Source organism: Pseudorasbora parva, chromosome 23 (assembly GCF_024679245.1).
Source record: "Pseudorasbora parva isolate DD20220531a chromosome 23, ASM2467924v1, whole genome shotgun sequence".
Lineage (NCBI taxonomy): Eukaryota > Metazoa > Chordata > Actinopteri > Cypriniformes > Gobionidae > Pseudorasbora > Pseudorasbora parva.
In genome coordinates, this window is record NC_090194.1 from 19,344,187 (window position 1) to 19,365,893 (window position 21,707).

Genomic DNA, 21,707 nt, shown 5'->3' on the forward strand with positions numbered 1-21,707 from the left:
GCGCGGACAGACGGAGTTTTTCCTCGCTCTTCCTCTTCTCTAGTTCAGTCGCGATATCGCCGCGGACAGAGAATACTAGAGTGAATAAACTAACTCGAGCCGAAGCTCTCGCCGTGCTAGAAGCGCCGCGGACAGAGTTTTTCCTCACGCTTCCAATTCTCGTTCTGTCGCTCTATCGCCGCGGACAGAGAATACTAGAGTGAATAAACAAACTCGAGCCGAAGCTCTCGCCGTTCTAGAAGCGCCGCGGACAGAGTTTTAACTCACGCTTCCAATTCTCTCGTTCTGTCGCTCTATCGCCGCGGACAGAGAATACTAGAGTGAATAAACTAACTCGAGCCGAAGCTCTCGCCGTGCTAGAAGCGCCGCGGACAGAGTTTTTCCTCACGCTTCCAATTCTCGTTCTGTCGCTCTATCGCCGCGGACAGAGAATACTAGAGTGAATAAACAAACTCGAGCCGAAGCTCTCGCCGTGCTAGAAGCGCCGCGGACAGAGTTTTAACTCACGCTTCCTCTTCTCTAGTTCAGTCGCGATATCGCCGCGGACAGAGAATACTAGAGTGAATAAACAAACTCGAGCCGAAGCTCTCGCCGTGCTAGAAGCGCCGCGGACAGAGTTTTAACTCACGCTTCCTCTTCTCTAGTTCAGTCGCGATATCGCCGCGGACAGAGAATACTAGAGTGAATAAACAAACTTGAGCCGAAGCTCTCGCCGTGCTCATTCTACCGCCGCCGTGCTGAAGCGCTGCGGACAGAGAATACTAGAGTAAGTTAAACTAACTCGAGCCGAAGCTCTCGCCGTGCTGAAGAAGCGGCGCGGACAGACGGAGTTTTTCCTCGCTCTTCCTCTTCTCTAGTTCAGTCGCGATATCGCCGCGGACAGAGAATACTAGAGTGAATAAACTAACTCGAGCCGAAGCTCTCGCCGTGCTAGAAGCGCCGCGGACAGAGTTTTTCCTCACGCTTCCAATTCTCGTTCTGTCGCTCTATCGCCGCGGACAGAGAATACTAGAGTGAATAAACAAACTCGAGCCGAAGCTCTCGCCGTGCTAGAAGCGCCGCGGACAGAGTTTTAACTCACGCTTCCAATTCTCTCGTTCTGTCGCTCTATCGCCGCGGACAGAGAATACTAGAGTGAATAAACTAACTCGAGCCGAAGCTCTCGCCGTGCTAGAAGCGCCGCGGACAGAGTTTTTCCTCACGCTTCCAATTCTCGTTCTGTCGCTCTATCGCCGCGGACAGAGAATACTAGAGTGAATAAACAAACTTGAGCCGAAGCTCTCGCCGTGCTAGAAGCGCCGCGGACAGAGTTTTAACTCACGCTTCCTCTTCTCTAGTTCAGTCGCGATATCGCCGCGGACAGAGAATACTAGAGTGAATAAACTAACTCGAGCCGAAGCTCTCGCCGTGCTAGAAGCGCCGCGGACAGAGTTTTAACTCACGCTTCCTCTTCTCTAGTTCAGTCGCGCTGTCGCCGCGGACAGAGAATACTAGAGTGAATAAACAAACTCGAGCCGAAGCTCTCGCCGTGCTCATTCTACCGCCGCCGTGCTGAAGCGCTGCGGACAGAGAATACTAGAGTAAGTTAGACGAGCGAGCTCGGGCTGTTGGGTATGTCAAGAACAATGTCGCTGCAGCGCACGCTTACTGCCAAGGAAGTTGTAATGGCTGCCTTGTCATGATAGCGCGCGCCCCTTCCACAGCGCGTTGCTGACTAGAGCGCGGCTTACGTCATAGCACGCGCTCACTGTCAGAGCATAAGGGCGTCGGAAAATGGCTGCCAAGCTAAGCCCTTTTTTCACTCTATCACTTCCAGTCCCCTTTATTCAGGCGGCTGGAAAGGTTTTTACACTGTAGACAAAGTGTCCACTACACAGTGTGCACCCCTACATAAGCACTGTTAATTCAGCCTCACAAAATCACAAATAAATCCCGCCGCGCCCGGATTACACCATATAAAGTCAACTACCCTAGCCTGTGGTCAAACACGCTTGTCTGCATGCGTGCTTTCAGTCTAGACTAGAGCATAACGGCATTGTGGAATGGCTCACATACCACCCGCACTTCCTTACATTCTCCCAGTTCCCTTAAGTTAAGTGACTGGAGATGAAATATTGCAGTCAACTAGCCTGTGTTAAACACACTCGTCTGCACACTAATGCTGTGTGCGTTTACCCCTGTGGATTTGCTCACTGGTTTGCACCGTGGGTATTCTACGTAGGTTGTGCGCCACTGCACATTGTTTACACTACACACAAAAGAGCTTTCTATGTAGGAAATGTGCCCACTTTACAGTCTGCACTCCTGCACCCAAGCACTTTTCACAAAGTTCACTCTCGCACACACAATATAAATGTGAGGCGCGCGCCCACTGCAAAGCCTGCACCGCCAAAACTAACACTATCCCCACAGTGTTACAAGCAGTGTTACAGCACAAGCAACCCGGCTAACAGGCCCCTATTACTAAGCGGCCAGCCCCCGAATCTAATTCAACCCCTGGCTTTACGAGCCCAGGCCTGGCAGGCCATTCCTGGTATATAATATTGGGTGTTGAACATATAAAACGAGGTTCTCGCTACAGTTTTGCTCGCAGACCCCACGATTCAAGCCGTGGTCGAGCCCTCTGTAAGAAGCAGTGTCAGTCACGTGCTTCTCGCTGAGGCATTGAGACTGTTAAAGGAGAGAGCGGCGGAAACAGTACACCCGACGCTAGCGAGTCAGGTTTTTACTGTCGCTAATTCCTCATGCCGAAAATGGGTGGCGGTCTCAGGCCCATTTTCCAGGCATCTGAACAAAGCACTTATGACACGCTCGTTTCAAGGTGCTGACGGTGAAACAAATCCCCGCGCACATTCGCCCCGGGGATTGGGTTTTCTCAATAGATCTGAAAAACGCATACTTCACGTTACGATAACCCCCCACCCCCACTACAGGCCATTCTTGAGATTCGCCTTCGAGGGGCAGGCTTATCAGTACAGTCATTGTCATAGACTCAAGACTCAACGAGCGTCTTACGGCATAAGAACCACCACGTCTTGATAATGTACATAAAATCGCTAGGGCAGCCGAGATCAGACTCTCTTCACTGCATGACTAAGCATCTCCTTTTATGGGCAGAGCACAATCTGAGCTCCCTAAGGGCGGCTTACGTGCCAGGTATTCTGAATCAGGGTCCGGACATGTTATCCAGAGGACCCATGTCCCCAGGGGGATGGTCCCTTTACCCGCAAACGAGTCAGCTCGCACAGCACACGCTGCCCAATATTTTTTCTGCAAACGCAGGGATGCCCTGGCCCATGTTGGCCCAGACTCCCTCTATATGTTCCCTCCGATCGCGATCCAGCTGCAAGCCTGTGCTTTTTAATAGCCCCACTTTGGAAGAACCGCACATGGTTCTCCAAACTGTTTCAGCTGTCAGACACAGCCCCATGGCCTATTCTGCCAATGAAAGGGAAGGTCTGGCATCCCAATCCCGAGCTGTGGGCCCTCCACGTATGGCCCATCAACGGTATCCGGGAACCTCTCTGACAAGTTATGAACACTATTTCGGAAGCTAGAGCCCCTGCTATCTGGCAGCTCTGCTTTAAAGTGGTCAGTGGTTTTCTAACCAATGTGCTACGCGAAACATCGACGCACACTCATGCGAACTGGCGGAACTGCTCGCTTTCTCCAAGAGCTAATGGATGCGGGTCGTCCCCCCTCCATACTCGGGGTGTGTGTCTCCGCCATAGCAGCTAGCCACGCTCCGATCGCGGCACATTCACTAGGGAAAAGTGATCGTATTGTGTGTTTTCTTAAAGGGGCCAGGAGATTCAGCCCGCCTTGCCCCTACCTCGGTCCCTATTTGGGACCTCGCCATGGTTTTGGAGGCCGTGAAGGGTTCCCCCTCCTAACCACTTCAGAACACGAGCTTGAAGCACATATCACTCAAAACCGTTTTTCTGCTGGCTGTGGCCTCGGTTAACCGAGTGGGTGGCTTACCTGCACTCTCCGTGAGTCCTTCCTGTCTTGAGTTTGGGTCCAGCAACTTCAAGGTTGTGCTCAAACAGAGGCATGGTTTTATGCTGAAAGTGCTATCAACCCCTTCAGTATGCAGGTCTTTTCACTGCTTAACCCGCGTCTCAGAGAGAATAAGACGCAAACCTATTCTGCCCAGTCAGAGCATTGAGATTGTATCTAGAGCGCTCCGCCCCCTTCAGGCAGTCGGATCAGCTCTTCATTGCTTCGGTGGCCGCACTAAAGTTTGTGCTGTCATGAAACAGTCTCTCACACTGGATAGTGGATGCAGTCCCACTAGCATATAGGTCTAGGACCTAACCTGTCCTACAGGCATTTAAGCCCACTCCTCTAGAGGCATGGCCTCATCTTGGGCTTGGTCGTGTGACATTTCTTTGGAAGATATCTGTGCGGCGGCAGGCTGGGCCTCTCCGTCCACTTTTATCAGATTCTACAAGTTGGAGGTTCCAGCTCTACAAGCAGGGTTTCTCTCCATCTAGGCTCTATCTTGACCCTGGCAAACAGATTGCCTTACGTTTTGGCCTGTACACATTAGTCCTTAAGCACTATTCATTCATCATAAGATCCGACTATGTCCGATCAGCTGTTCAAACGAACCGACTCTTCCGGTTCTTCATTCCCCTTATAAGCCGCCTCTGTCGGTGTCTCGGGGGTTTATAACATGTGCTTTGGGTATACTGGGTCAGTCAGCACACACGGCGCTTTACATTGTGTTCCCATACGTAATACGAGGAACCTCTCTCGAAAGGGAACGTACTCGGTTACTTTCGTAACCTCGGTTCCCTGAGAGAGAGGAACGAGTATTACGTTCCGTGCCGTGTTTATGCTTCTCAGGTATCGCTTCAGTCGATCTTAAAACCTGACACCTATGGCGAATTAGGGTCTTATATAGCCTCCTGTATGCAAATATAAGCACCTTTTTCGGCGGGCTTCTGGAACGCCCCCCATTGGTTCGTTCCTCTCAGCCGCCTCACCATAGGTTCCTGCAGTTGCCGCGGCCCGGCCAATCAGAGCGCTCCTCGCGCTGGGCTATGGCCGTGCAGCTCACTGCGCTTTACATAGATACCTTTATTAAAAGTTTTGCTTCACATTCTCGAGAAAAGGAGTTTTTCCCATACGTAATACTCGTTCCTCTCTCTCAGGGAACCGAGGTTACGAAAGTAACCGAGTACGTTAGCAGTCACAAAGTGCAAGATGAGAAGTGTAAGTTAACTAACTCAACAGCTGAGATACGATAGAAGTTAAACAAGCGACAGGAACTATCAGTTTGCAAAGACTGTATCAACCAAAGCTCAGCTTTTTTTGAGAAGGGGAATATGCAGGTCAGGAAGAAAGGAGAAGATGATGGAGATGAGAAGAAGCTATTGTGCTATTTAACACATAGGCTACTACCGGTCAAAAGTTTGAGAACGGTAAGATGTTTAAAATGTTTTTTAAGAAATGTTTAAGAAATGTTTCTCGATATTTGATCCAAAATACAACAAAAACAGTATTATTGTGTAATATTTTTACAATGTATTTTTTTTTCTTCTATTTGAATACATTTTTTAAAAAAATATTCCTGTTATCAAATGTGAATTTATCCTCATTACTCCAGTCTCAAGAGTCACATAATCCTTCAGAAATCATAATATGAGGACTTGATGATCAACACACATTAAAGATTATTATCAGTGTTGAAAAAAACTTCTCAGGATAATTTAATGAATAGAAAGTTCAAGAACAACATTTATCTGAAATATAGAGCTTTTGCAACATTATAAATGTCTACACTGTCACTTGACCAATTTAATGGATCCTTGCTGTATTAATTTATTTAAGTTCTTTCTCAAAAATAATTAAAAAGCAACAAATTTGTATTCATCAAATAATCATTTTAACGTTGATGATAATCATTAATGCTTCTTGAGCAGAGAATCCTCATATGAGAATGATTAGTGAAGGATAATGTGACACTGAAGACTGGAGTAATTATGATAAATTCAGCTTTGATCACAGGAATAAATTACACTTTACTATATATTCACACAAAGAAGTTATTACCTCATATTCTTTCATAGGGCCCAAAATTGCTAGCTACGCCCCTGTGAACGTTATGAATCAGTGTATCAATTCATGATGATTCGGGTCGCCGTCACGTGATTTCAGCAGTTTGGCGGTTTGACAGGCGATCCGAATAATGAATCAATTCGCTGATTCATAACATTCGAAACTTTGTTTTGAACTCGGCTCATCACTATACAAGTCGTTATTTAGTAGTTGTTGTTTTTTTGCCCACAAAAACTATTCTCGTTGCTTCATAAAATTATTGTAGAATAACTATAGTGAGATGGGCTTTGTAACGAAGTCTTTAGTGCCTTTTATGGGTCTTGAGAGAGGAAATGACATTGGTGTCAATGAAGGCCTGTCTGAGCCATCGGATTTCAACAAAAATATCGTCATTTGTGTTCCGAATATGAACAGAGCTCTTAAAGCTGTCAAATAATATTAGGGTAAGTAATTAATAAGATCATTTTAATTTTGGGGTGAACTAAGCTAATAGTGACCAGGCTGAATCATTTTATAAGTGAACAGCTTGTAAGTATAACAGCTTTGTAAGTAGGCTAATATAGCACTTTAATTAACACTCTTCTAGACTACTGTGTAAATAGCCTTTGTCTTTGGCACAAGTTCAACAGATATTAGGCCTACTAGTTTCAGATGTTCTTAAGAGTTTAATCGCTCCTCGTTGGTCATTAAACTACACCCGAAGTCGATTTGCAATTGCCTACTGTGACAGATTTAAAGTATTTTAGAAATTCTTAGCTTTAGAACTATTGACTTGAAGCAATTACAACTAGGTTTTATTGAGGGGTATTCAGAAATATGTAAATTACTTACAAAATAGGTCCGTTAACAATATCCTAAACCAATAGGGTTTAAGCATGTTTAGGACAAGAATGGTCATTTAAATAAGGATTTAAATCCAACATACAGTAGATTTGTGTGTTATGTTGCTACTTTGGCACAGATAATCTTTAATTAGGCACCAAAGTTGGAACCCTATTTGTAAGGATTGGCTTCTTCTTCATCATCTTTTTCTGCAATAAACCTATATGGGCATTAGAGACTGTAAGCCAGACATATCCAGCCTGGTAAGCGCACAGAAACACATCTGTTGGACACTAGGTGGTGTTATTTCTTTCTAATATTCATCTGAATCCTTGCTTTAGGCCTGTTCAAGATTATGTCTCATAATTATGATCATCTAAAAAACTTTATCCACCATTCTAATTTCTAGCATCATCCCCAGATCCTCATGACAAAAAGTTATCAAAAGGATTTTGATTTGTCAAAATGTATAATTTTGTGAAATGTTAAGTAATGTATTTGGAAATGTTTCTGTCAATTTCTGCTAAACGTAATGTCTAAACCTAACAAAACTTGACACATAGTCAACAGGACATTCTGTATAAACATGCAGATTTTCATGCATTTCTGATGCTATTTTTTTATTTTGCAATGTTTTATTTCTCCTCCCTTTACTGGGGATTAGAGATGAAGGCCGTAATACCAATGATAATAGCACAGGATAACAGATCCTTTAATGTCTCATGGTTCAAAATCCTTTTAAATGGGTTAATAGATTGAATATACCTTAAATGTATAGTTTCACAAAGTTTCATGTCTAATCTAATCTAATCAGTTTTCAAATAAATCTCCCTAAATTGCTTATTTTTTACATATCCTAATGATACTGAAAACATATTTCTCAGGTTGCCAGACATGACTGAATGTATTGCCGTCCAAATAAAACGAACAGACAATATTATTTGTCTATTAAAGGTGCACTATGTGGTATTTTTGCAGTAAAATATCCAAAAACCACTAGGCCAGTGTTCAGTTGAGTACTTACAATATCCCAAATGTTTCCAACTATTTCTAAATTGTGAGAAAATTGCTATTTTAACTAAGGACCGGGACGTGTCAACATAGCGTTTGAGGGAGTCGCCTGTCAATTGTGTCATATCTGCGCTACCCTCAGTTTTATTTGGCAGAAGCGCTTTTCTCTCAGCAGTGTGAACAAGTGTCACAGAGTAACGTCATAACATCATTCTAAACACACTTAAATGTATCTAATATGATAAACAGAGCTGCTTTACCTTATACTCATGACCGGAAACGCGGAAGTGCGCGCGCCCAGCGACTGACTGTGTACCGTCCCGTCATAATAAAAGTCCCGGTGCTGGCGAGCCGTGTGTTTGTTTAACAATCGCTCCAGCGGCCGTGCTCAGCTACACAACACTTGGTCCTGTTCTGCTTCAAACTACAGTAACGTTAATAACCGCACCTATGAACATGATTTCTGCCCGAGTACTATTTTCCACCGGCTGTGAGGTGAAGACCACAGCTGTGTCTCGTTAAATTTCGAAGGCTGTGTCCTCCGGAGGACACGTCCTGTGTAGGACGCAGTATACGGAGTGTCCTCAGTCAGAATTAAACGTGACGTCCTTTGTAGGACACACAGGCAGGAGGAAGTATCACGTTGCTATGCCAACATGTTCAGCCTCGCTGCGCTTTCACGGCAGTTTATATGAATGAAAATTATTTATAACTTGAAAATTACTATGAAATGTTTCTTGTCTTGACAGCAATGTACTGTTCTAAACTTTTAAAAAGCACTAAAACATTGAGGTAATAGAGCTTAAAAAACAAAAACAAGCTTGAACTTAAACACCACACCTACGCTCGCATGTATATCTGGCAGTGGTGCAGTTTTTTTCATATAATATAAAAATATATATATGACGGTTGTTAACGGCGACGCAAAGAATTGTGGGTTATCTCCAGCCACGAAGGCTACACCTCATGCACACTCCGAATTCCTGTGAAAGAAGGATGCATTCGAAGGCAAAATGTAAAGCGCTTTGGATGGTCATAGGGTCTCTTGAAAGCACTATATAAAGCAGTCCATTTACCAATTATTATTTTATTTAAATAAAGGAAAGCATTATAATATTGAAATTTCAAATAACTGTTTTCGTTTTCTATCAAATTTTTAGCATCATTACTCCAGTCTTCATTGTCCATGCACTAAAAAAAATAAACCTATTTTTGCTGCTTGTACAAATAGCTTGATTCAAATGAGCTAAAGCAACACAATTGCAATACATTTTCTCCTAACTTAATTTTATTGAGTTCTATCCCCTTAAATATATGTAAAACCACAAGGATACCACAACCAGAAGCAACCATTACATGTACAACAACTGACAAAGTAACAAGAGAAACACAAGGGTTACATATACACCAACCAGCTTAGCAAAAAAAAGATACACCTGGGGAGACTAATCAAGAGAGAACCAATGAACAATCGGACTACAAACAGACTAAAAAGCATGGCACAGGAAACACTTCAACATAAAAGTCCTGGAATCTACACAGGGATTATAACGATTATCAATGTTGAAAACATGTTTTTGGAAAGTGTGATACATTTTATTTCATGATTCTATGATGAATACAAAGTTCAAAAGAACAGCATTTATTTGAAATAGAAATCTTTTGTAACATTATAAATGTCTTTACTGTCAATTTTGACTAATTTAATGTATCCTTGCTGAATAAAAGTATTTGTTTCTTTACACAAATGGTAACAATGTAGGATCAAACAGATATTAAACAGGATGTGAACTAGCTTTCTGTCCTCGATTGCAGATGCAAGTCAGACTCATCCTGAATGACCTTAAATAGATTACTGATGAGGTGACAATGCAAACGGTGTCTGCTGAAAGGCCCCTTCACTGGAGCTACTGCGGATAAATTCCAGAAAGAGTGGTCAACAAAGCTAACATTGTATCAGCGTGTGATATCTGTGGCTCTGTCGCTTACATAGATGGCCTTGTCCCTTACGCCCCCATTTACAGTTTTTTTTTTTAATGCTGTTTAGAAATCTATGCCACTTTTGTGAGAGTGTTTTTGTACTGTGATGTGTTGTGAGTGTGAGGAACAGCCGAAAGGTCTCAAGGTCTGCCAGAAAACAAATCCTACCAAATTAACGGCAAAAGGCACAGCACACACTCATGATACTCCTAGTAAGCCGAGACGGGCCACGGGAGTCGGGACCACTGCTGAGCCTCTCAAACAACTGAGATGGACACTTTCAACTGTCAGCCATCCTAGGAATGCAGAGGGTCATGTAACACTTCAGCGCTTAAGGATAGTGGCTTACTGCAGACCTAAAGAAGTGAGTATTTTAGTATTAGCACCAGCTTTGTTTATCTCACTTGGGTTATCCTTCACTGGCATGTGTTGTTCTCTTTGAATAAGGAATTAGACAGATCTAACCAAAGCTTTGCATATAATCTTGTTTCAGTGTTCAAAGGTAGTTTGTTATATTAATGCCACAGTCTTTCAGGAAATTATATTCAACTGAACCATGGCATTTTATATCAATAGGTGAGAGTGGATTGTCACTTAAGATTCTGTCATCCTTTATTCATTCTCATAATGTTTCAAAACCTATATGCATGTATTTCTTCTGTGGAACATAAATAAACTACTTTGAAGAATGTTTAAATGGTTTTTGTCCATAGAGGTGCTGATCATATAATTAGAATATCATCAAAAAGTTTAGTTATTACACTAATTCCATTCAAAAAGTGAAACTTGTACATTATATGCATTCATTAGACACAGACTGATATATTTCAAATGTTATTTCTTTGAATTTTGATGATTATAATTGAAAACTAAGAAAAATCCCAAATATTGTGAAAAGGTTCAATATTGAAGACACCTAGTGCCACACACTAATCCGCTAATTAACTCAAAACACCTGCAAAGGCCTTTAAATGGTATATCAGTCTAGTTCTGTAGGCCACACAATCATGGGAAAGACTGCTGACTTGACAGTTGTCCAAAAGATGACCATTGACACCTTGTACAAGGAGGGCAAGACACAAAAGATCATTGCAAAAGAGGCTGGCTGTTCACAGAGCTCTGTGTCTGAGCACATTAATAGAAAGGCAAAGGGAAGGAAAAGATGTGGTAGAAAAAACAAGCAAGCAATAGGGATAACCGTACAAGCAATAGGGATAACCGTACAAGCAATAGGGATAACCGTACAAGCAATAGGGATAACCGCACCCTGGAGAGGATTGTGAAACAAAACCCATTCAAAAATGTGGGGGAGATTCACAAAGAGTGGACTGCAGCTGGAGTCAGTGCTTTATGAACCACTAAGCACAGACGTATGCAAGACATGGGATTCAGCGGTCACATTCCTTGTGTCAAGCCACTCTTGAACAACAGACAGGGGCAAAAGCGAGTCGCCTGAGCTAAAGACAAAAGGGACTGCTGAGTGGTCCAAAGTTATGTTCTCTGATGAAAGTAAATTTTGCATTTCCTTTGGAAATCAGGGTTCAAGAGTCTGGAGGAAGAGAGGAGAGGCACACAATCCACGTTGCTTGAGGTCCAGTGTAAAGTGTCCACAGTCAGTGAGTCATTTTGGGGTGCCATGCCATCTGCTGGTGTTGGTTCACTGTGTTTTCTGACGTTCAAGTTCAATGCAGCCATATACCAGGAAGTTTTGGAGCACTTGATGCTTCCTGCTGCTGACCAACTTTATAGAGATTCAGATTTAATTTTCCATCAAGACTTGGCACCTGCACACAGTGCAAAGCAACCAGTTCCTGGTTTATGGACCATCCCTGTTCTTAACCCTCTGTGGTACGGTGTTGCCTCCAGGCAACATAGTCTATTTTAGATTATTCTTAATCAAATGAAACACCAATGTATTGTTCAAACCTATCCCCAGGAAGAAGAACTTAAATACTAATCAATGAAAGTGTAAAAAAAAAATGGGTCACATGACCCACAGGGGTCCATTTTGTGTCATGTTTCAGTCATGTGCACAGGTCACATGGCTCCATATTTTCTCCAATGAAAACTGCATTTTTAACTAATTTCCTGTCCATATAATCACCCACAAAAATATGAGTCACCTTCACTGGTTAGTAAAGAAGTATTTTCAAGTACTTTACATTATATATCATCAAATGTTTTAGAGTAAATAACAAAAAACTTTTTTGCCTCAAGGCAACATTGTACCATAATGGAATCGCGTAAGGCAATAGCAGACACACTAGGTTGGATACAAATACAGTATATTTGTAAGGAAAAGAGTTCGAATTATCTAAATATATCTGCATTTTTGCACAATATTGTAATGCATGTATAAAAATAGTAATACACATATAACTGCATATATTATGATCTGCACATTTTCTATAGCACTCAAAAAAAGTATAAAACACAACTGATGAGGGTAAGGATGAGGTATCATGTGATGAGGAAGATGAGGCCATAGTGACAATCCGGCAGGGAGAGAGTGAGGGTGAGATCGAAGATGGAGATGAGGATAAAGATGGTTATGATAATATGATATGATAACTTGATGTGATAACTTGATGTAATAACTTGATGTGATGGCTTGATGTAATGGTTTGGTAATCCTACTTTAAGTGTCTGGTTAAAAAAAAATGTTTTCAATAAATATATTTCTTTTTTCTACATGAAAAAGTCAAATGTAATTTGTCCGTTGTGGCACAATGATGCCTTAAGGCAAAAAACTTAAAAAATAAACAAATAAATAAATATGACAATTTTGATTGCTATTGTTATAGTGTCCTATAACAATAGCAGGAAAGCAGGTTTTTTCCTTAAGCAGGAAAAACACCACGACTAGTTTTTCCTCATTGAAATCATATTGTGTACCATAGAGGGTAATATATATTGGCAATTCACCAATGTATGATACAGCATTTACACATGTGCAGTTTGTAGAGACAGATAGTTCTGCAATGACATGCATCAGCCATATTTTTTTCAGAAAATGTTTTTTTACTGTATTACTTACCGTAATTAGAATATTATTTACTGTGTTACTATGCAGTGAATACAAACATTGCCTCTGAAAACATTAATTTTCAGTATAAAGACTATTCACACACAGATTGCGGCTAAGATTTAAAAAATATATATATTTTAACATAATAGTTTTCTAAACAAGATGTGCTAAAAGTATAGTTAGTAAATAAGGCAACCAAATAAGGCACAAAGACAACTACAGGCATTCCAGACAGTTTGATAACTCAAAGTACTAACTTCACACAATCACAAACATCCAAGTGTGTGACACTCAAGCATGTAGAAAGTCTAAACACATCAGCTGAATGTGACCTTGGTCTTTTCTTTTAAGAGCAGCCCGTCTCAGACTGTCTAAGGGAATATGTTCAAGTTAAATGTAGCTTTATTCCAATTTAAATGGCACTGAATTGACATGCTAAACAAGTTCTTTGATCTGGGTAAATTCTTCCTAGCCAAAGTGATTTATAAAGAAAATGTGCTTAGTTCCTAAACTGACACGTGTGTATGTCTATACACTTATCCCTTACTGCCCACAGTTCTCCAACCAGACATCTGGTCAAACTCTTTTGTGCCTCAAACTAATGAGAACAGGTGGTGGGGAACAGTGTTATTTTAGTATCACTGAGATACTATTACACTGTATAAAAATAAAAAAATTAAAATTAAATAAAAATTAATAACAGCCTGTAAATTTTACAGTTTAAAACTGTAATTTACAAAATAAATAAAATAAAATAAATAAAAAACATGTTAAAGGTACCACTGTAACATTTGGCCCTCTAGTTACAAAAAAAAAAAAAAATGACATGCATTTAGCAGAAGAACTTTGTTTTGGTTGTGCTTTGGCTCGTGAGTGTGCGGATGAATATGGTTATCCTAATGTTTAGTCTACATTCACCACTAGACTTAAGAGAAATAACCAGTTTAGATGGAAAGCATCCCAAGATGACTAGCTGATGAACACATTACTGTTGCTTTACCCATTAATAGACACAGTTCTTCCTTGAAAATAAATTCCAGCACAACTCTACAACAACCTAATGTCATGGTTGTTGTAGATTCACAATAGATGATGCTGAACTCTGATTGAGAGCTATATTGCAATTTATATAAAATACCTTACCTGTTGAGTAATAAAAATGCCATCATCTCTGTGTCACTTTTAAAACATTTTAAGTTCCTCAGTTCTCACCATCCCTGAAAAGTCAGCAGGGTTCTGCCTGGGCAAAGCTAGATTATCTTGCAATGGGGTAAGAAGAATTATTTTGTTTCTATTGGAATTAACCTCCAAGGACCCTTTTAAGGAGACATCATCAATTACAAACCCGATTCCAAAAAAGTTTGGACACTGTATAAATTGTGAATCAAAACAGAACGCAATGATGTGGAAGTTTCAAATTTCAATATTTCATTCAGAATGCAACATAGATGACATAGGCTATCAAATGTTTAAACTGAGAAAATGTTTCATTTTAAGGGAAAAATAAGTAGATTTTAAATTTCAATCCTTTCCAGATGTGTAAGCTGCCCATGCATCATGCAGTCATGCAACCCCATACCATCAGAGATGCAGGCTTCTGAACTGAGCGTGGATAACAACTTGGGTTGGCCTTGCCCTCTTTAGTGCAGATGACATTGCATCCCAGTTTTCCAAAAAGATTCCAAAAGTTTTCCAAATTTTGATTTGTCTGACCACAGAACAGTTTTCCACTTTGCCACAGTCTATTTTAAATAAGTCTTAGCCCAGAGAAAGCACCTGTGCTTCTGGATCATGTATAACTTCAAACTCTTTGCAATTTTTCTCTGAGAAAATCCTTTCTGATATTGCTCCACTATTTTTCACCGCAGCATGGGGGTAGCATTGTTGATCCTCTGCCCATCTCCACTTCTGAGAGACACTGCCACTCTGAGAGGCTCTGTTTATAACCAATCATGTTGCCAATTGACCTAATAAGTTGCAAATTGGTGCTCTAGCTGTTCCTTATTGTAATGGTGTCAAATGCCGCAATGAAGGAGATATCCAAGACTTCCAAACACAAATGAGCTTTTATTCAAAACAGAACATCTAACACTCTAGACTAACGTGAACATCAGGGAATATACCTCAAGATCCCATTACCAACATCAAGTTAACATCAAGACCGGACAACCAAGGACTGAACACAAGGAACTTAAATACACACACTGAGGACTAGACTAACGAGGGGGACAGGTGGCACAGATAACAAGACACAGCTGACATAACTAAACTAACGAGGGGACTGAACAGTGGCGGGAAACTAAGAACAAAGACCATGTGACTAAACTAAACACAGGAAGTACTTGGGAATCACAGACAGACCAAACATGTAAAACTTACATATACATTTAACTTTTCCGGCCTCTTATTGCTACCTGTCCCAACTCTTTTGGAATGTGTAGCTCTTATGAAATCCAAAATGAGACAATATTTGGCATGATATATGATATATATATATATATATATATATATATATATATATATATATATATATATATATATATATATATATATATATATATATATACAAATAGAAATAAATAAAAACTATATATATATATATAATAGTTTTTATTTATTTCTATTTGTTTTATTTTTAGATATTTTAGTCCATTCCCGGTAAGTTAAACTAAATGAAGCTGAGAAATGTTTCTTTGGCAACTAGCTGAAATAAAATAAGACTTTTAATATTGTATTTTATTTCAGTTTTTTTTTATGAAATTAGTTTTAGATAACTATAATAACCCTGGACAAGGGTCATTTGAAATTCAGGTTGTTTTAGTCAGCCTTGATTATTGTATTTTATAATAATAATAATAATAATAATAATACATTTAAAATGACAATAATATTATTTGAAAAATGTCATTGTGATAAATAAAAAATAGAATTCAGAATGTTCAATGTTCAGAATTAAAATCCCTTGTGGTGTTAAACCAACAAATCATACATTTTCATTCTAATCAGGAGTGCGTTTCCCGTACAATGACGTTACTCACTGCTTAACTACCATAGAACGATGCATCGCTGAAGAAATTAACTACTCACGACTGTTTCCCGAAACAGCAAATCTGTCGTTCAACCACTTGGGTTAATGATGTCATACTGGTGGTGGAGTAATAACTGATTTTAATGAGCATTTTTTTACTATAAATTATGGACATGGCACTTGAGGACTGATTCTTATTTTTCACAGTTATTTTGCTTTATTTCTAGATTCGAATAGGCTCGTTCTTGCGTATTAGAGGACGTCGTTTGCACATCCTCACTCTTAAAAAAGATGCATTAAATCTCAAAAAACCTAAAAGACATAAATGACATTTGCATGTATTCGAAATAAAACATATAGATTGTACTAAATGTCATCTGCGTTATTTTGCTCAAGATAAGGATTTATTAAGTCCACATGTCATGCAAAAAGAAACTCTGCTTCTAACCACAGGTTGAGAGCTGTCGTTGCAACCACACAAGTTTGCGATGCTGTTTGCGAATGTTCGTTGAAACTGGTTTTGAGAAACACGACTCGTTGAACTATGCTGATAATGACGGAACTTGCGACCATAGTTGGCTAACGATGCTTTCGGGAAACGCACCCCAGATATGTATTTATTCATACAAACTTACCAACTAATAGAATAATTACAAATTCCCATGAAAGTCTAAAGCTTCAGTATGGAAGTGATTTGAACACTTCCGGCTATAATGTGAACAGTTGAATGGATTAAATATGGAATCATTGTATCTGACATAATTTGAAGGTTACTTTCAGCGTAATATATCTGTTAAATGGCTTAGGACTTCACTGTAGATTTGAGTAGCTATTGCTAATTAGTATTGCTGTAATATTACATTCTCAAATGAAAGTTCAAAGAGAAGCATGTTCTCTACCAATAAAATCAGACGTTAAACAAATGTGACCCTCCCTCTTGTCTCCCTCTCTCTTTCTCTCTCATCCTGCAGGCTAGACAGAGCGGAAGCAAGCTGCAAGCACCCAGCATCCATCTGAAATCTCAGGAAAAGGTGGAGAAGATCCATCATTCCCAAGGTGATGCTGGTAACAGCAGCAGAAAGAAGACGAGGAAAGAAAGAGGAAGAAGACGCAGCCATGATGGGCACACCTCTCCGGAGGAAAGCCCCGGCATATGAGTGAGTTCTTCCATTTTTTCCTCGCCCTCCCTCTGTAGGGTTGGACATCACGGACAGGTTGCCATAGCAACGGCAGCCAGGGCAGCAGGAGGATGATGATGATGCTGCAGCTGCTATCTGCAGTCATGGATTCCTCCAACTGTGTGTGTTTGAACAGGGGAATGCATGTCTCACTGTGTCATTGGCAATTCAATTGTAAGACTAAATGAACATGCAGTATGACAAGATCAAATTAAGATGCTGTTGAATTTCTTATCTTTTGGGGTGTTGGCCCTTATTCAATAGGAACTGGATGGGCAATTAAAGGAACATTCCCCTTTTTTTGAAAATAGAACTCCTATAGAGTTAAACAGTTGAGTTTTACCATTTTCAGATCCATTCAGCTGATCTCCGGGTCTGGCGGTAGCACTTTTAGCATAGCTTAGCATTATACATGGAATTTTACTCTTTAAAACTTGACTCTTTTGTAGTTACATCGTGAACTAAGACCGATGGAAAATTAAAAGTTGTGATTTTCTAGACCGATACGGCTAGGAACTATACTCTCATTCCTGCGTAATAATCAAGGAACTTTGCTGCAATACAATGGATGCATTGGCGCAATCATATTACGCAATGACTGAAAAACTTGACCGGCACTAAGGCTGAATCCAAAATCGCACACTACACCCTCAAATAGGGCATTACCTGAAGGGACAGCCATTTGTAGTGGTGTCCGAAACCATAGTGGACATTACTGAGTGCACTAATTCAATCCCACATAGCACCGCAAAAACTAACGTACAGCCGATGTACACACAGCGGCTGTCCGAATTCACTCACTCGTTTTCATTCACTCCTTCAAGTGAACTGTATTAGTGGACTAACATAGGGAATAGTGAATGAGGGTTTAGGGGGCGATTTCGAATTCAGCCTAAGTTTTTATAGTTGACGAGTTGCAGCCGGCAAATAAGGTAGTGGATTTACCTGTGCGATTAGCCATGGTTCTGTGTGTTCTAAAGGTTTGAATCTGCTCTCCTCCTCCCTTCTGCCCCAAGTCTGTTCAGCCACACTTTCTTGCCTTTCAAATTCCAAAAGCTCATCTTCAGTGTATTTCGGTTCAAACAGAATCTGTACTAAAGTAAATATCTTCTGAATCGCCTCTCTCACAAACATCTCCATGGTTACAAGACACGCTACTTGTGCAAGCAAGTTGTCACGTTGGTTTTGTTAACGGAAGGTAGCCTATTTTCAGGCATTGCGTGATATCATTGCGCCGCGGTCACCCATGGTACGGCAGCAAATGTCCTTGATTATTACACAGGAATGAGAGTGTAGTTCCTAGCCATATCGGCCTAGAAAATCACAACTCACAAATTATCTTATAAAATGTATATAATATTATATTTTTGAGCAAGATGCTAACGGTCTAATCAGAATCAATTAATTATGCTAAAAGTGCTACCGACAGACCCAGAAAGCCTATTTTCAAAGAAAGAGGAGTCTTCCTTTAATGTTAGACTTGTAAAATAATAGGGACAAACTGGAATAAAGTTGTGAGGTTGAAATTACAAACTCCAAACAGTGGTGCATTTCCCAAAAGCTTCGTTGGTCAACTATAGTTACCGTCCTTAGTGTGAACAGGCCATAAAGGGATAGTTCACCCAAAAAATGTAATTTTCCTATAATTTACTCAGCCCAAGCCATCCGAGCTGTATATGACTTTCTTCTTTCAGACAAACACAGTTGAAGTTAGATTCAATAATATCCTGGCTCTTCCAAGCTTTATGGGAGTGAATGGCAACTTGGATTTTAAAGCTCCAAAAAGCACATCCATACATCATAAAAATAATCCATATGGATCCAGGGGGTTAATAAAAGCCTTCTTAAAGTGAAGGGATGTGTTCTTATAAGAAAAATATCCATATTTATAACTTTATAAACTATAAATCACTGGCTTCTAGTAACAGTCATACAGTTCATGCGGAAGAGTGACCTCTGACCCAACACATGATGTAGGATGTAGGAGTAGCATAAGCTTAGGTGTGTGTAGACGCCTCTCACGGTTCAAACAAATAAGGCTGAGCAAGATCTGAGCACTCAAAATCCTTTTACATTTATCATGTATCCTCCAAAATTTCAAATTCGTGACCGGTGTTTTGTTTTATTCTATCCTCTGAGCTTCCACGTTTTTTTAATACATCATGTGTTGGGTTAGAGGTCACTGGCCGAAAATAGACTTGCATACACAAGTTGCAGGTAATTATAGTTTATAAATATGTTTATAAATATTATAAATATGGAAACATTTTTTTACAAAAACGTATCGCTTCTCTTCAGAAGGCTTTTATTAAGCCCCTGGAGATGTATGGGTTACTTTTATGATGGATGGATGCTATTTTTAGGCTTCAAAATCTAAGTTACTATTACCATTATAAAGCTTGGAAGAGCTAGGATATTTTTAATATAACTCTGATTGTATTCGGCTGAAAGAAGAAAGTCATATACAAGGCTTGAGGGTCAGTAAATTATGGGATAATTAAAAATGTTGGGTGAAATAAACCTTTAAGTGTACAAAGCCGGGGCTCAGGCGACAGGAGTTTCAGGCCAATATGTCCGATTTACTCCCTCCGACACGAGGGGGAAAAAAACATGTCCAGGGCATCTGTTGGTTCCGATATTCGGCCCAGATTATCTGATAATGTGAGGCATTTACAGATCAAATCTTATACCTCACAAACTGCCCTTGGACACATCGGGGCCACCCCTACAATATAAAACATGTTTGATATTTAAGATTTTAAATCGGGATGATTACGACTATGATTATGTCAGTACTTCCACAAATGAGAGACAAGTCAGGTCAGGTCAATTAGACAAAACATTTGAAATGGCTTTTCACAGACTGAATGACACATTTCCACAGTTCTCAACATTAGATCTAGTAAACATCTAGTAAAGTTTTTCATAGTTTGTATACTTTGTGTTATATTACCTTGACATTAAGTAAATGACAAGAAATGAATTAGCATTGCTGTGTGAGTGTTTATAATGCAACGGCTGAGTGAGTGGTGGCAAATTTGACATAGTTCTCTTATCCATATCTCCGTTTGGAAAGTTGTGGAAAGGCTCTTACATTATTTTTCTTTGAGAGTAAATCAAAATTCAAAAAAATATATTTGCTGTCATTTTGAGCTAAAAAAAAAAAAAAATTATAATTATTAAATGTACTTTTAACAATTTAAAAAATACATATTTTCTATTTGGTAAATAAAGAAAATGTTCTATTTTCTATAACCATTTATTAAACGGCTCTGTGAAATACTTGATTCTGATTCTGAACATTATTTATTTACCTCAAACTCTCTTTGCAGAACACAATTCTTTGCTTCCTCGGTCTCTTCAACAATTTCCTCCGCCATAATCTTTTTTTTTTTTTTTCTCCACAAATCAGCGCACATACAATTTGAAGCAAACTTTGTGCAGTTTATCATTTTTCATAACAATTCCAAGTCTTGCGCGAGAACTCCGGTCTGACGCACGTTTGATCTCCCGTTGTTTACTTGTCACATCGCACGTGTAGTTGGGAAACATAGTTTGCACACCTGAGAGAGATTTGTCATCGATTCTTCCTCTTGTACAGTCATGCAGTGTGAAACCCTCTGTCGCCGATCCCTCGTGCAGTGTGAACTCAGCAGTGACTGAATGATACCCCAGATAGTCATGCAATGTGAAAAGAGCAGTGACCCGACGACTTTGAAAATCGTGCAGTCTAAACTAGCAATAGGTAATGTACAATACAGCCATCATCGTGAGGTTGGGTTATTTTCGATAAGGACCAGCTAAGCAATTACTTACAAATGAGGTTCAAAGTGTAAGGGACATTTTGGATCTCATTTGTAAGTAATTGCTTATTGATTATGCCAGATCAGTGGCAAGTGTTCCCTTGAAAGCATCAACTACTGCAATGTAACACTAAAACTAGGTTATGGATGAGTTTACAACTGTAATTTACTTTAAACTGCCTGAATTTACATTGATTTTCCTCACAAACCATGCTAAAATTAGCAATTTATCTTGCCGTGTTTGTGTGACAGTGTTGCCGTCTCGTTTGAGAGTGCTGTCTTGATAATAAAGAAGGCCTGGAGCATCACACCAAAGAATGCCTTTGAGTTTGGACTGAGCACTTGTGTGACTGCAGCTGTCGCATTCCAGACACATGCAAAATTAGCAGCAGTCACAGCACAGCAACTGGCGGCCTTGTAGGATAAACACTACGGCCAAATCCTCAGAGCTAAACACCATATTAATCTTATTTATAATGATATATGTGACATATAACAGTTGTTTCCAAGTTGGTGTTTAAATTGTATTACCTGATATAGAATGAGGGATGTCATTACATTCGATTAAAGGTGGAGCAAGCTATTTTTAAGGAAAGGCTGTTGGAAGTCGATCGAACAGAGCAGTACAATGCACTTGTAGCCAATCAGCAGTAGGGGGTCAATCGTGATGGGGGAGGAAAGAGAGTGAGCAAGAGGAAGATTTGAATAAAGATTAGAGAGGTGGTAGAAAGATAAATGACGTGAAACAATTATTGTGCCGCTACTTCATTCCGTCCCGCACACCTTCCTTT

The 21,707-nt window shown here is 40.1% G+C and overlaps 1 protein-coding gene across 4 annotated transcripts in view; it reads left to right on the forward strand.

Moving 5' to 3' along the window:
- The first annotated feature begins 9,956 nt into the window (after positions 1-9,956).
- Positions 9,957-21,707, forward strand: part of LOC137062872 (PALM2-AKAP2 fusion protein) — a 172,846-nt gene continuing 161,095 nt past the window's right edge. Inside the window, exons 1-2 of one of the 4 annotated variants that reach the window (XM_067433804.1) lie at positions 9,957-10,243; positions 16,912-17,092. In XM_067433804.1, coding sequence (XP_067289905.1) covers positions 16,995-17,092 — 98 coding nt within the window. In that variant the 5' untranslated portion in view covers positions 9,957-10,243; positions 16,912-16,994. Of the gene's footprint in view, positions 10,244-16,906; positions 17,093-21,707 lie in introns of all 4 variants that reach the window. The other 3 variants (XM_067433803.1, XM_067433805.1, XM_067433806.1) reach the window with 3 other exon arrangements.